General features: G+C 32.2%; 1 protein-coding gene across 3 annotated transcripts in view; it reads left to right on the top strand.

The window, feature by feature from the left end:
• MKLN1 (muskelin 1) overlaps window positions 1-17,402 on the top strand; it is a 291,211-nt gene that overhangs the window by 174,880 nt on the left and 98,929 nt on the right. For all 3 annotated transcript variants that reach the window (XM_039860791.1, XM_039860790.1, XM_039860792.1), the window contains 3 exons: window positions 1,558-1,627; window positions 10,236-10,378; window positions 11,632-11,720. In XM_039860791.1, coding sequence (XP_039716725.1) covers window positions 1,558-1,627; window positions 10,236-10,378; window positions 11,632-11,720 — 302 coding nt within the window. The remainder of the gene's footprint in view (window positions 1-1,557; window positions 1,628-10,235; window positions 10,379-11,631; window positions 11,721-17,402) is intronic.

Below are 17,402 nucleotides of genomic sequence, written 5' to 3'. Positions count from 1 at the left end.
ACATTTGAAATGTTTTTGATATGTATTATATTAAAATTATCTCCTGAAAAGTTATATCAATTTGCATTATTACCAGCAAAATATGAAAGGACCATTTACCAGCTCTAGCCAACAACTGAGGTTATAATTAAGATTCCATTCAAGATATCATTACAATTGACCTTTGAACAGTGTGGAGGTTGGGACTTAATGTAGTTAAAAATCTGCATGTAACTTGACTCACCCAAAATTTACCTGTTAATAGCCTACTGTTGACTGGAAGCCTTACCATTAACCTAAACAGTCGATTAACGCATATTTTGTATGTTACATGTATTATATACTGTATTCTTACAATAAAGTAAGCTAGAGAAAACATTATTAAGAAAATAATAAAGAAGGAAAATACATTTACAGTACTGTATATATTATTGAAAAAATTCATGTCTAAGTCGATCCACACAATTCAAACTCATGTTGTTCAAGGATCAACTGTACTTTTAGTTAACCATGTTTTCTTACTCTCTTCTGGTCTGTAACAGTTTTTCAGTCTTTTCTTGCTTTAATTTATATTGAGAATTTTGAGGAATATGTGTCATATATTTTGTGGAATATTTCTCAATTTGAGTTTGATATTTTTCTGATGGTTAGACTGGGGTTATTTATATCAGTATGGACTCGTGAATATTTATTTTATACTTTGGGTCATAATCCAATATTACATTATTTATTTTGTTGTTTAAATTGTTTCATCTTTGGCTATTTAGTCTTTCATTGTTTCATATTGGTTCCTCTATGTTCCTTTTGATATGCCCCAATTTTTTTTTTTTTTTTGGAAAAACTACATGTTACTTCAGGCTTACCTTCTGAATTCCCTACTCTGATCCTAGAATCAGCCACTTTCCCAAGAATCTTTGTTTACTTTTATTGGATGATGGTATGTAAAAACCAAGATCTGGGAGTGCTCATTGCTACTGAGATGTCACAGCTTCTAGTCTCTCTTACTGAACAGAATTACTACTGAATCTATGTATATAGATATTGAGGTAAACATGAGTTCACACTGATATCTCTGACTCTAATCCAATAGCACTAGGTTAATTCTAACCTCCCACCCCTTCCTTTTCTGTAACTTTTTACACCAAAGTTAGAAGCCATCTACCATCTGTTTATTTATTTGTTCAAGCTGAGTATACATGTGAAGTGTTTAGAATTAACTCATATTCCTCTGAAAGACAACTTTACCCAATAAAGTACAGTTTTATGTATGATTCCATTTGTCTTTAGCCTTACAGTTTCCAGTGAAAGCACGGTCTTCCAGAGTTACTTATATCAGTTTCTTTTTCCACCCACAGTTCTGCATCTGATGCTGGGTTTAAAAGACTTTCTTGGTCCAGGGATTGATTAATTACATTGTACTATTACATGTTACATATATACATATTTAACATGTAATAGTACAATGTAATTGTATCTAATAACCTCATAATAATTTTAGTATCTGGTAGATATTTCTCTTTTTGCATATTTGTGTTCACTTATCTTTTAATTAATTTCTACACTTTTTCTTTATTTCAGGAATATTTTAGTGGATAAACCAAATGACCAATCTTCCAGGTGGTCTTCAGAGAGCAACTATCCTCCCCAGGTAAGATTATGTGTAGCTCCTGATATCATTGTGAAGTCAGAATTTAAATAGGCAATTAATTAATCTGGAATTCATTAATAGTTTATTCAGTCTTTGAAATTGTGAGCTAAATTTTTATGTCCTCTCTTTTTGTTTAAATTTTGGAACATCTTTTATATAGATAAATGCAATGCGGCGTTTGATGAAACAGACTTTCCGCTTATGTCTATCAGAACATTTAAAATCATATTTCAATTTTTTCTGGATTACTAATGATGTAAAACTAAGTTTCTTGATACCTTTCGAGGAAAATATTAGCTAAAAAGAGAACTAGTTTTAAGTGCTGTTACTGCACTAATTGATTGTATGGTGTTTCGGTACACATGTAAAGAGTTTCTTTAGGGTGTATACCTTATAGGAGAATTGCTATATCATAAGGTATGTGTATGTTTAACTTTTATCAGGTAATGTAAAACTGTTTTACAAAATGGCTATATAATCTCTCACTGGCAGTATGTGAAAGTTGCTATGCATTGTATTCTTCCAGAACATCACTTCCTGTGGCTCTTGTTTAGATTTTGCCAGTCTGGTGGATCTTTCATTGTAACTCACAGTTAGATTTCTGCGAGCCTCTGGTCACTACATTTTCATCAGCCAATCAGTACATAACCTTACTTTATATGTGTTTCTGTTTAAAGATATCTTATTTTTCATACATACATAGATATTGTTTATTCATTAGCATTGGACTCACAGCCAACAGCACTATAACGCATGCCTCAATGTAGCTTATCTAACATATTTTTTCTGTAAGGCACATGACAGCCTTCTTGTGTTTAGAAACATTAGACAGCAGTTCAGCACTATATTTGGGGATTGATTTAGACAGCAAAATTGCCAACAACGCACAAAAATATAAAAAATGAGGCATTAAATAGACCATGAAAAGGAAGCTTGTTTATAGTCTGAGAGCTAAAACAAGAAGGTATGGTGTCTCTTGTTTGACCTCAGCTGGGAGAGTGTACATCTGGAGACTCAAATTTTTTGCTGCTCTGCTCATATCTGGGAATAACTGTAAAAGTGCTCTGAGTATTGATTTTGGTGTTACAAATAAATTTTAGTAGGCGAATTCACAAATAGAGAATCCATAATGAGGAACTACTGTACTGTAACTAGCAATTCATTTACCATATCTTAAACAGGTCTTAGAATCAGAAAGAAAGGCAAAGAGGACTCTGAAAAATTAAAATTAGCGTGATGAAATTTTAGGTCCTGACAGGATTCAGCAACTGGAAGCAACTGTGCATGGGGGCATAGCTGTAAAAGATATGCATGTTAACAGCAAGCTGACAACTGACAAAGTGTCATGAGGGAGAAGACAAGAAAAATCTAAATAACGAACAAAAACAGAAGTATAACATTTAAGAGGTTGTTAGTGAATATAGAATATAAATAATATTCTATATTTCAGTAGCCTCTAGGATAGTGTTATTCAGTAAACTTTCTGCAGAGATGAAAATATTCTATAACGGCTCTGTATAATATGGTAGCTGCTAGCTACAGGTGGCTGGCTATTGAGCTCTTGAAATGAAGCTAGTGCAGCTGAGGAAAGCAATTTTTAATTTTATTAAATTTTAATTAGTTTAGATTAGATAGCCCCAGGTGGCTAGTGGCTATGTATTAGATTGCACAGAGCTAAGGCATCACTGTTATTAGGGTATACTGTTTGATGCTCACAGTGCTTTACTCTGTCAGTAAGAAATTTTAATTATGTCTGTTATGCAGCTTAAGCAGGTAAGGAAGTTAATGGTACAGGTTATCTAGAAGAGGGTGGAAATCAAACTCAAAGCTTCTTAGCTACTCCTGTCTTTTCCCAGAATGAGGGCTATATGTGTATGCATGGGTGCTAGGATATATAGCATGTTTTGAGAATGGCTCCCAAAGTGAATAAACCCTAAACATGTCTCTTTAAAGCTCATGTTCATATATGGGCGGGATAAGTAGAAACACAAATATTTTTCTTTTAATATGTATTATTTTTTTAAATGGCTACTAAATTGTCAGGACATAAATACTTATTAAGTTTTTTGGACCTAACCACTTAATAAACAGAACTGTTAATGTTTCTTTTGGCTTTGGATGCTGTCCTAGTTATTTATTGCTGTGTAACAAATTATCCCCAAACCTAGCACTTAAAAACAACAAGCCTTTATTATTTCATACCGTTACTGAGAGTCAGGAATCTGAGAGTGGCTTAGCTGTGTGGTTCTGGCTCAGGAAAACAAAAGACTCATGTGCAGGGGAATGCTAGAATATATTTTTCATGGAATATTATCAACCATTTAAAACATTTTTATTTTTTAATTTTTTTTTAGGCGAGGCAACCCTTGGTTGACCTCACAGATTGCAAGGACCTTGTCAGTTTACAATCCCTTATTTTTTATTTTTTACGTCTACAGCATGTGGTCTTCCTAGGTCGTCTCCCGTCTAAGTACTAACCAGGTCTGACCCTGCTTAGCTTCTGAAATATTATCAGCCATTTAAACAAAATGAACTGACTTTATACCAGTTGACTTAGAGGAATTTCCACTGTAAAATGAGAAAAATAAGATACAGAGAAGCGTCTGTAATAAGATTCAACTGTTACCTGAATAATGACTCACTCTCTTTCACCAATATTTGTGTATGTACTTATGTATATTTGTATTTGATACAAAGGAGCCCCCCAAAAAGATAGGAAAGGATACATATCTGATTGTTGGCATTGGTTATTTAAGAAAAGAGGGAATGAAGAAAACAAAAAAACAAAACATTTATTTAAAAAAGTTACTACCATTAAAAAACAACATATATGATATTCTACATATGTAAAGTTAGATATCTGTGTGAATGTGTGTCTTGAGAGTTAGGTTGAATTATTATGAAAATGGTGGTGGAATTCAGGTGATTTTTAATTTCTTTTAAATTGTACTCTTATACTTTTATCTCTTTTTTTGATTATCATTTTAAATTATTGATAATTTGTATAAACAGAAAAAGATTACAACCATTTTCATTGTGATGGGGAGCAAATATTTTGAGACCTAATAAGAAAAGATTGCTGTTAATTCTGAATCATCTGTACTGGTAGAGAGTAAATGCAGCATGAGTGAAACCCCATAAATACTTTAAGATAGTAATTTTACCATTCTCCCTCATCAGATATGTTTTATAGGAGTTAACAATTCTTCCATAGAAAACATGTCTTTCAAAGTGACTGGCAAATACCTTAGAATTGGTTAACACGTATGGGCAGTTACAGATGTCTTAATAATTGCTTTAAGAAAGATTAGATCATAACTCTTTTTATAAGTTCCTTCTGAGGTAGTTTAAGTAAAAGTATGATATTAGGTAATATTCTTTGCTTTCTGGGGTTAGAGAGGACAGTTAACGTTGTTTTACAAACAGCAAGCATTTTGTTTTTGTATAATCTAAACAGGTCAAAGAAGCTTTAGTGATTATGTAATACTGCTGGGATGTGTGGGGGTGGGTATGAGTTAGCTTTTGTAATACACTCAGGTTATTCTTTCTCTGATGAGCCATATAATAATATTATAGGAGTAAGAGTTACTTGCAAAGTGAGTAAGGAAATAGAAAATATATGCATTTCAATGTAATTTTTTTTCTGTGGAACCAGTATATCAGTAAATTTATGAAGTTTCTTTATAGTATTTTGTCTGGGTTTATGAAAAGAGCATTGTATATATTGTGTAATACATTTTTGATTAACATAATTCACATACAGTGAAATGCATGAAACTTAAGTGTATAGTGTCCATTTTGAAAAATGTATACACAAATATAATTCACACCCCTATCAAGATAGGAAAAAAAAAATGTTTCCATTATCTCAGAAAGATCTTTTCTGTCCCTTAACAGTGAATCCTTAACTCTCACACCTTCCACCCAGAGGCAAACACCGTTTGGATTTCTTATGCTATAGATTAGTTTTGCCAGTTCTAATATTTAATATAGGTGGAGTCATGGAGTATATATGTACTTTTTTTGTATGTAGCTTTTTATGCTTAGAATGGTTTTGATGTTTATCCATGTTGTTGTGTATGTCAATATGCCATTTCTTTTTGTTATAGACTACAATTCTGGTTTGTGGATATGCCACAGTTTGTTTATCCATGCTCCTGCTTATGGATTTGCAGTTTTAGTTTTTGGTGATTATGAATAAAGCTTATATAAACATTCTCTTACAAGATTTTAAAAATAATACATATTTTAGATTTTGGTTAAATATCTAGAGGTAGAATTGCTGTATCGTAAGGTAGAGATATATTTATATGAAATTAACAGACTAGTTGCTTGACCAGCAGCTTCACCAACATTTGGTGTTGACACACATTTTAATGTAGTGATTATTGTTGGTATATGATGGTTTTATTTATAATTCCCTGATGCCTAATGATATTAAGCACCTTTTTCCACTTGCTTTTTGGCCTTTCATTTATCTTTTTTGTGAATTCTTTTACTTGTTTTTCAAAAAATGAGATGTTTCCTTTGTTATTACTGAGTTATAGAAGTTGTTTATAGACCAGATATAAATTCTTATTAGTTATGTATTTCAGATGTTTTCTCCTGGTCTGTGGCTTGCTTATTTATTTCTTAACACTAACCTTTATTATTTTTTAAAAGTTATTAAGGTGTAATTGACATATAATAAACTTCACCTCAGTGTACAAATTGATGTTTTGATATATGTGTACACCCTTGAAAATACAACTACTCTTAAAATACCGAACATATCTTTTACTTCAAAAGTTTCCCATGTCTTTTAATCTCTCCCACCCACCTGTATCCTCCATCTCTAGGCAGCCACTGTTCATTCACTATAGATTCATTTGAAAAATCTAGGAATTTATATAAATGGAGAAATACAGTATGAATTTTTTCTCTGACTTATTTCACTCAAAATGATTATTTTAAGATTCATTCATGTTGTGGTTTGCATCAATAATTCATACATTTTTGGTGCTTAGCTGAATTTCTTATATAGACATATCAGTTTGTTTATCCATAAAATGTAAGGAACTTAATAACAAAGGAAAAATAAAATATGGGCAGAGAACATGAAGAGAGACGTTTCTCCTAAGAAGACATTCCTCTATTTGTATAATGACCAACAGACATATGAAACAATGCTTAGCATCACTAATCATCAGGGCAATGCAAACTAAAACCACAATGAAATACCACCTCACCCTGGTTACAATAGCTATTATCAAAAAGTCAACAAATAAACAAGTGTTGGTGAGGATATGGGAAACCTCGTGCACTGTTGGTGAGACTGCAGTTTGGTGTAGCCACTATGGAAAAGTATGATGATTCCTTGGAAAATTTAAAAAAATAGAACTACCATATGACCCAGCAATTCCCCTTTTGGGTATTTATCCAACAAAAACACTAATCTGAAAAGATATGTGCACTCCTATGTTCATTGTAGCATTATTTATAGTAGCCAAGATATAGATGTAACCTAGGTAACTGTCAATAGATGAATGGATAAGGAAAGTGTGGTGTGTATGTATATACAATGGAATATTACTTAGCAATAAAAAAGAATGAAATACTGTCATTTGCAACAACGTGGATGGACCTACTGTGCTAAATGAAATAAGTCACAGAGAGAAAGACATACTACATGATTTCACTTATATGTGGAATTTTTTTAAAAAGATCAAAACAAATGAACAAGACAAAACAAAAACAGACTCATAGAAACAAACTGATGGTTGCCAGAGGGTAGGAGGGCGGAGGGATGGGTGAAAAAGGTGAAGAGGAATATAATCACAATAGGGTGATAACTTTGCACAGTGACAGATGGCTATTAGATTTAGTGTGGTGATCACATTGTAAGATACATAAATGTCAAATCACTATGTTGTACACCTGAAACTAATGTAGTAATGTATGCCAACTATACTTTAATAATAAAAAAGAAATTTTAATAGCTACTTAGAGTGTAAAATATAAACAGTATATAAACCTAAACAGTTGTTATCATGTAGTGGTTAAAGCTTTGGCTTTGGGGTCGGTGAATTGGAAATTCTTTTAATAAGAGAAGGTCTTATTACAGTGAGTTAAACAAATACTCCCCCCGCCATTCACACGCACACAATTATAGAGTTAGGCAGCTGCTGGTGAAAGTTGAGTGGCTCACACAGGGCTCTCTCTGAGATTCTCCTGATCTTTTTCTTTATTGTTGCATAGTGGTTGTTGCAGCTGTAACTCTTCAAATAGAGAGATGGCATTTGTTTCAGAAAGCGAAACTTATCCCACAGCAAACTTCTGCTTACATTTCATTGACCAGAATTTTGTCATATGTCTACCCTTGTCTAGAAGGTGGCTGGGAAGAACTGGGTTGAAAATGGAGGTTGGGTCACCCAACTAACAGTGTCAACCACAGTCAGATTGATGGATTTTTAATCTAAGCTCTTTCATTTATTAGCTCTGTAACTATAGTCAAGTTATTTAGCCTTCCCAAGCCAGAATTTCTTTATCTATAAAATGAGGATGAAGAGGATAATTATTGTTATTAAAATACTACTCCTGTTCCTCATACTAAAATGAGATAATGCATGTAAAAATCAGAGCAATGTGCCATGAGTTACTGCTCACAAAATATTAGCTCTGATTATATTGTCATCATATTTCATGTCACCACCAGCTACATTCTTTTATTTTGAGATAAAATTCAAATAATGTAAAATTAATCATTTTAAAGTATACAGTTCTGTGGCGTTTAGTACATTCATGGTGTTGTGCAACTATCACTTATGTCTAGTTCCAGAATATTTTCATCACCCCATAAGGAAACCTGGTGTCAGTTAAGCACTCTCTCCTTTTCCTCTTAACCCAGCTCCTGTCAACTACTAATCTTTCTGCCTCTGTGGATTTACCTGTTCTGAATATTTAATGTAAATGGAATCAATCATACAGTGTATGACCTTTCGTGTTTGACTTCTTTCACTTAGCGTACTTTTGAGGTTCATCCACGTTGTAGCTTGCATTAGTACTCTATTCCTTTTTATGCCTGAATAATAGAAATACTCCCTTTTTGTTCATCCATTCATCAGTTGATGGACATTTATGTTGTTTCCACCTTCTGGCTATTACGAATACTGCTGCTCTGAACAATATGTACAAGTGTTTGTTTGAATACTTTTTTCACTTCTTATATACCTAGGAATAGAACTTCTGGGTCCTGTAGTAATTCTGTATTTAACTTTTTGAGGAACCACCAAACTCTGTTCTCTGTTGTCTACTCTATTTAAAATTGCCACCAGCAATGTATGAGAGTTGATTTCTCCACCAGCTCACCAACACTTATTATTTTATTTTTTTGATTATAGCCATCCTAGTGGGTGTGAAGTTTATTTCATTGTGGTTTTGATTTATGTTTCCTTGATGACTAATGATGAACATACCTATATGCGCCCATTGGCACTCTGTTTTACCTTCTTTGGTGAAAGGGCTGTGGAGGTCCTTTGCCCATTTTTAAATTAGGTCATCTTGTATGTTGTTGAGTTGTAAGAATTATTTATATATTCTAGATTTTAAACCCTTATCAGATATATCATTTGTAAATCTTTTCTCCCTTTCTATAGGTTGTTTTTCACTTTCTTGATTGTCCTTTGATGCACAAAACTTTAATTTTGATACAATCCAATTTTTATATTTTGTTGCTTGTACTTTTGGTATTGTATCTGAGAATTCATTGCCAAATCTAAAGGCAGGAAGGTTTACTCCTATGTTCATCTGAGAGTTTTATAGTTTTAGTTCTTATATTTAGGTCTTTGATCTTAAAGAATTGATTTTGGACTAATTTTGAGCCATTTTAATTTTTCTGTATGTTATGAAGCAGGACCACCAACTTAATTTTATCACCTGTATTACTATTATGAAGCATGAAGTCACTCTTAACAAAACATCTGAATCATTTTTTCTGAACAGCTTTTTCTCATGTATTCAGTCAGTGGTAGTTTCCTTCTTAATTTTTATAATTGAAAACTGTCTGCATAATGTAAACTATATTCCCTAATTAACCGATCCCATTTTATCCTGTGTATAATAGGAAAACTTGAGCTACATCAGACATACCTATAGTAGGTCTGGGTTTTTTAATTTATAAATTTGGCAGGGGTGATTAGTAAATCTGTTTCTAGATTTAAAATTTTATCGTTGATTTTAACTGTGAATTTGCTATTGAAGTATAGTTGATGAGAATGTAATTGTTACTTTTGCATTCTAATCTTGTTTTATTATTTATTATCTTGTTTTATTTAATTATTAATAGTCTGTTATATCTTTTATCGAATGTCATGCCTTGATTATAAGTTATCTCACTAGTTCTTTTTTCCTCCTTCATCTACAGTGTTCAAGATGAACACTGTATTATTATAGCCTGTATAAGGCTATTGAGTACTATTCTTTATCATTAAAAAAAAAAATCTGCCAGTGCAAGATAGACAGGATAGACCTTATATATTCTTCTGTTAGCTGTCCAAAAATTTAACTTTTAAAGTTGTCTAATTATTTGTTTCACATGGAGGAGGATATAATTTGGTTGTTCGTTTTTTAGTACTTGATTCTGAAGCTTGAAAGGCCTGCTATAGTCCAGAATATCACATTTGGAAAATATGAGAAAACTCATGTCTGCAACTTGAAGAAATTTAAAGTCTTTGGTGGAATGAATGAAGAAAATATGACAGAGCTATTGTCCAGGTGAGTTATAATTATGGGGCAGAAAGAGTTGTCTTCTAAAAAAGTTACAGTCTTAGTTTAGTCTCTTTGTAGCTAAATCTGAATGGTTTGATTTTTCTTTCAAGGGAGAAAAGAATATTTCCACTATCCTATTTCTATTGCCTTATTTTAATATTGTCTCTTGAGTTAGCTTTTTTTTAACCACCAGATACTAGTTAATATTGTTACTAAACAAGAAAGAAGAAAAATTTTGAGTTTTTTTTTACTTCTTATTTTTCAGTTTTGTGTTTGAACTATTAATGATTCAGAAATACTTTCAACTTTAACCAGAATCTTTGCTATAAAAATATAGATTCTATCCAAAATATTAAGATTGATTGCCCTCATCCAGAACTAATATTCTAGAAATTTACTGTAAATTAGAGACTGAAAAGAGAAAAAGTATGTGACTGTACCTAGCACTGTGCCTACCACTTGGAAGGAGCTAGGTACATTTGAATTTTAATAGCGTAGACCACCAGGAATGAAAGTGTTCATTTACCCTCTAGGTAATGAAAAATCAGATAACCAATGGAATGGCCAAATAAAGCCATGGAGTTTTAGACTATATTCGTGACGCGTTATGTCTTATTAACACATACTTTATACAAGCAATTATTACATTTATACTGTATTAGATTTAAGTCATGAAAGTGTTTCAGGACATAAAGCAGCTTAAAGATAAGAGATCTTCTAAATATTTGCATCAGTATTGGTTTAAGTAGAGAGTTGTTATGGGTTTATTTCTATTTAGGATAAAGTGGATGTTATTAAACCAACAGAGTAAGGTTGTCTTTGAAAATTTGTTGAGCTATAAAAAGAACATTGGCAACTTAATCATACTTAAATAACAATTTTTTAACAAATTCAAACTTTTGACTCTGGTTAAGTTGTAAGTTGTGTGTGAATTGTTTTTGATTTTTTTCTTACTGCTTGAATGTTTTTTGTTATATTCAGTTATACATTAAGGACACTAGATCATCACATGTTTCCATTCCTTAATAGTGAACATTTTTTATTAGCCTTCTAATAATTAAAATACAGTAATAATGCAGTTGATGTGGATGTATACATTTTGACCAGTATTCTCATGTTCAGTGACTTCGTTACATTGTCTTGGTCATTTATTTTGAGCATTGGTTTAACTTTAAAATCTGAGTATGGTATTAATCTGTGTTTTAATGTGTTTATTGAATTATGAAATCAGATTTGATAACCTTATTTTTTTTTTACAGTGGCTTAAAGAATGATTATAACAAAGAAACATTCACCTTAAAGCATAAAATTGATGAACAGATGTTTCCTTGTCGATTCATTAAAATAGGTAAGATTTTTAGCATTGTGGAAAAGAAATAATTTTTTTTTTATAACATCAATTAGGAAACTACAGCCTATGGGCTGAATCCTGCAGGCACCTTTTTTTTTTTAATAAAAAATTTATGGAAACACTGCCACACAGGTTGTTTGTGTAATGTTGATGTCTCCTTTTTTACTAAAAAGGCAAAGTTGAGTGGTTGCAAGAGACCATGTAGCCCGCAAAGCCCAAAATATTTACTATTTGGACGTTTGTAGAAAAAGTTTTCTGACCTGTGCTTCATAAATCTATAGCTAAGTGACAGTTATTTTAAGTGGAATCTTTTACAAATATTTTCTCATTTGAAAGTTTCTTAAAAGATTTTATGAGATGAAATAGTGATTTGATTGCCTTAATTGTTTTATGGAAGGTTTATCAGTCTTTCTAAAGCTACAACATTTTAAAATCAAATACCCATGAATTCCTTAAGGCAGTGTATTATGGTAATTTTCTGTTCTCTTCCTTTTGGTGAAATGTTGGTCAAACATATAAAACTAATTTCATGACCTTAAGTAATAAGTTGCAAAGTAATGTTTGAAAAATACTATACTACCTAAGGCATGTATTTGTTTACCAAGTGTTTTAGCTTAAGAAAGTATTTGTAATGCCTCCTCAAAATTAGTGTGTTTAGAGTTATTTTGGCTTCTTTTAAATATTTAATATTTAGAAGGTAAAATTTATTATTTAGAAAGTTAAGGACTCAGATCTTTTAATTTCCATCTATATTGCATACCTTTGAAAATATTATGTTAAAATTGGGGTTAAAGTAAGTCAGGTCCCTTAAAGAATAATAATAAAAGCCAGAATCCCATGTTTTGATGTGAGAGAAAAATTCCTCTTTTGGAACAAGCAGTATACTTCATACAGTGTTATTCTATCAAGAGTTGGCCTGTTCATTTTAAGTCAGTTCCTTTGGGCAAAAATAGTATGTGAAGTCTTAATAAACACTACTTACAGAGGGAAAACTATTTTTAGAATGGTTGGGCTGTCCAGTGTGTTACATTTTTGTAACTATAGTTTCTGTTGTTATAATAAAATAGTTGTAAATAAAAACCTGTGTCCTGTTTTCCTGTGAGAATTTATGAACAAGAACATTTTTAAAAATAAATTTAACTCTTGGTTGTTTCTTTTGTACTAATGAGTATCCTTTCCTCAGCATACAGACACTCAGTTCTTACAGACTCTCGCATAGCTTTAAACAATTCTGTGATCTTATATTTCAAATGTATAAGCAGCGAAAATATATTTTCATATAATACATTTAGATTTTAGTTTTAAACTACTTATCAACTTCTGTTTTGCCTAGTCATACAAAATGAAATATTCTCTCTTTTTTTAAAAGTTCTTTTTTTAGTGCTTATTTGTATATTTCCTACGGTCATTAGTTTTCTTCGAAGGAAAATATCTACTACCACTGCTTCTGTAGCTCTCAGTCCTCTGGTGTTATTCATTAGAAGTATGAATAAAAGTCTCTTTTACATAGTTGCATAGTTTCTTCCCTTTAAATTTTATAAGAGAGGTCTCTTATGGACCAGTTAGACAGACGTTCAGCTGCTTGAAGACAAGCAGTTGGATCTTTTCCAGCCCTTTCTATCAGCCTTTTAATTGTAGAGCGTGATGATGTTTTTTACTTTACCCTGGTGGGTTAGTTTTATGGTATTCAGTTGAAATGTTAATTGGAGCTTTCCTAATAATTGTAGACCTTAGTAACTCGGTTGCTGTTTAGGATATTAATATTTAGATAACTTCATATTTCTTACTTTTCTATTAAAAGATATTGATGGTCTACAGTATCTTTGCTTTCCAACCTTTTTCCAATATTCTCTTGATAATTTTTTTTGAACATAAGGAAAATATGAAACCAAAAGCTTGTACAGTAGTTTAGTGTTTTTAGTTTATCACTGTTTGTTTTCTTTAAAATTATTTCATTAAACAAGAGTGATGTGTATGTAGCTTTATTTTGTTGGTAATTTAGCACAAATATTTGTTTACCTCATTTGTATAAATTGTTAGAGTTCTCCTTAAAAGAATGTGTTTGCGTATGTCATATTTATGTTCTATAGTGATATGTGTGAAAGGTCTTAGTTTATTTAAAAAAGTTTATCCTTAAACAACACAATATCTGTATGTAGTCAACTTTCAATTATTCACCGTAATGGAAGGGAAGAGAAGCAAGACTAACTCAATGGCAGATAATCTCTGAACCATGCTCTGACATCTAAATATGATCATTTGCATTGATAATGAATATAGCTTATTCATTAAATTTAGCTTAAACCAAATTTGAGTTAGTTTGTTTAAATAATTTAAGCTCTTATTTATGAGGGAAGTGATTTCATTTTGAATGTCTCTTTTTGTGCATTTTTATACTTATATTCATATAGCTCTTGTTTACATACCTTCTTAAACATAGTATTTTGGGTACTCTAGGAAAAATATGCACAAATATAATGTGAACCATCATGTCATTTCAGTAGTCATTATTTAGAGCTTCTTACGTTTTTATTGTTTTTGTTAGTTTGTAATTGCTTTCATATGTGGTATCTCATTTGAAATTATACTGGCACGTAAAATCTTTCTTGGTTGAGGAAACTGAGGGTAGAAGTCAAATGATGTGTCCCAAGCTACATAGCTAGTAAGTAATAGATCAAAGACATAGCATTTGGTATATGCTTTTGGATATGAGCTTGTATTGCTTTAGAGTTAATAGTAATAGTAGATATCATTTAATGAAACATCCTCCTAACACTCAGTGAGGTAAGCATTATTACATTCACTTTACAGATGAGGAAATCGAAGTGTAGAGGTTAAATGGCTGGACCAAAACGATACAGGTAATAAAATGTAGAGATGAAATACAAACTTAAGTCTGCCCACTGCCAAAGATTGAGTTCTTTTATTATGTGATATGTATGAGTTTTGTTTCCTCAGGTAGATTGTGAAATCTTGGGGATAGCAACCCTGTCTCTGTTTCCTCAGATTTCAGAAGTACCAAGCAAACTGCTTGCCCTCATTAGAGATATTGCATATATACTTTTTGAGTTTATTGTACAAGAGTTTAGAAGGATTAATCAGTGGCTTCATGAAGTTAATGGAAGAAAAGTTACATCTGTATTCTCTAACATCTAATGTATTTAGAATTTCTTCCAATTATAAATATAGGTAATAATATTAGAAATACTTGTGACTTGTCAAAGATAGAAGTTACAAATTTTTCCCATCATATTGTAGCATGGCAGATACTATAACTTTGAAATTATGTAATTACTAGACTTGCCTCTAGATCTTGTTATCAAATGTGTTATAAAAAAGTATATTTCTGTATCATAATTTTGTTTTTTCATTTTATAACTATATTTCAGTACAGTTGGTTTACTCTATAACCCTGTGTTTTTTCTTTTATACATTTAAACCTGAGGGTGGGTTGGGTCACAGGGTTCACTGAACAGCCAGAGGGGTTTATGGAACAAAAAAGGCAAAGAGCTCATGCTGGAGTAATGTCTTTAACAGGACTTAGGTGGATTTGAGAGTTGGCCTTAGGAAGAAGCTTGGTTTCCATAAGGTCTGTAGGTAAAGAAAAATTTAGTTAAGAAGAAGAATTATTAATTGAGAGACCAGATTCGAGAGAGTAAATTAAAAAATTGGAAGGGAAAATCTCAGTGGGATATTAGATCAAATGAGAGAAAACAAAGTGGAATGGGATGAGAATATTAGTTACAGATGACTAGAAGGGTTTAAATTCTGATTCGTAGCCAAGATAACAGCTGTGTGAGAAAATTAGCAAGGTGAGGTAGGGGCAGAAGAGGTACTTGGCAGGCCTCTTGGAAAGATTCTGGGAGAGTCCTGGTTTTTGATAGATGGAATAACTTGGATTTCTATGGAGTTTTGGATTTTTGTGACCTGGATAGTTGTGGGGGCTTTAGGGATTCAGCCTGCATTCTGGATTCTCAGGAGTATTTAAAAGACTAGGATGAGTACTAAGTCTGGGGGTTGGGGAGATACCCTGGCAGTGGCCCTTCATGAGAACATCTGGAAAGGTAACATTTAAAAACTGTACTAGTAAAAGGAAAATTAATATAGTAGTAATAGCTAATAGTAGTAGCTAACTTTATTGAGTACTTACTATAGTTCAGTTACTGTGCTGAGTGCCAAAGCACTCACTTATTCCATTAATTCTATAGTAAAATAGATGCCCTCTTTCAGAATGGTTAATCTTGAAATTTTAGGGTCTTCCAGAACCTGATCTTAAAATTACTAGCATCTTGTAATAGCTGTTTTAGCCACCTAGACAAGAGTTTCCCAGGTGATACTGCCAAAGCTCACTGAATGTGCCGCAGATGTGTTTCATTGTGTTGAGGCGTTGACCCTGCTCAAACCTAGAATAGCAGGAGCCTACAGCTCAGTACCCTTGTGTGCCATAAAAATACTACCATTTGCTATGCATGCCATTATGAAAAAGGATGAGAAGCTCTAATCTTGATGATCAGATCTGTGTCTGATTGTGCCTTGGGGAGAACTGATGGTTGAATCCTAGGATACAAACTCTTAGCCTTGGGAATGTGTATTAGGAGTTTCTAATCTTTTAATCTGAGGGGCGAGCAAAAACATACTTCTTTGGGGAAGAAAGAACATGTGTTTGGAGCTCCAATTCACATTTAGATTTCCAACATATAATACATAGTATGTCTAATATAGATTATTAATGTTAATACCACCAAAAATTATGTTAAAATTTAAAATATGTGTGCATCATTTTGCTCATTAAATTGGTTAAAAATTAACTACAATTGACCCTTGAACAGCAGGAGTTTTAACTGGGTGGATCCACTTATATGTGGATTTTTTTCGATAAATATACAGTCAGCCCTCCATATCCCTGAGTTTCACATCTGTGGACTCAATAAACCATGAATCAAAAATTATTTTCAGTCCATGGTTAAGAATCCACAGATCCAGAGGGCTGACTGTATACATTTATCTACACCATTTATATAAGGGACTTGAGCATCTGTGGATTTTGGTATTTGTAGAAGTTCCTAGAACCATTCCCCTGCAGATGCCAAGGGATGACTGGAATTTTGGGGAGTCAAGTTACATGTGAATTTTCGACGATTCAGAGGTCAGCACTCCAACCTCCTTGTTAGTTCAAGGATCAGCTGTGTACTCTTCATTCATCTGTAATACACAATGTTCTTATGTGATGACTTCCTAATTAGCCCCCTCCCCACAATATTCTCTGAAAGATGTTAAGAATTAGAACAATTTTATTCTAGAAATATTTCTGTTGGGCCATCAGGTATATAGAAAAAATCTCACTAAAACACAATTGCTCGAGAGGTTTTAATAAATGATCATTTTTACTGGGACTTGAATAGATACAATGGAAGATTTTTTTCTCCTGATTTTATTGAACTTGGACCTGGAACTTGAGAATGGATTTCAGATCTCTAATTAATATTAAATATCTAGTTACACTTATAGACTATGTTCTTGGGACCTTGGGTTTAGAATCCTATTTTATTCTGACTCTTTTACTAGTTAATGGTTATTGCTCTAATGTACTAAATAAACTTTTAAAATGGTACATAAAGAAATGAACATCAAAACATGATGATAATTTACTATTCATTGTATAAACGTTTTTGAAATTTT

The sequence above is a fragment of the Pteropus medius genome, unplaced genomic scaffold (genome assembly GCF_902729225.1).
Source record: "Pteropus medius unplaced genomic scaffold, Ma_sr-lr_union100, whole genome shotgun sequence".
Taxonomy (NCBI): Eukaryota; Metazoa; Chordata; class Mammalia; order Chiroptera; family Pteropodidae; genus Pteropus; species Pteropus medius.
Note: the sequence above shows the minus strand (reverse complement) of the source record. Positions and strands in the feature narration are given on the sequence as shown.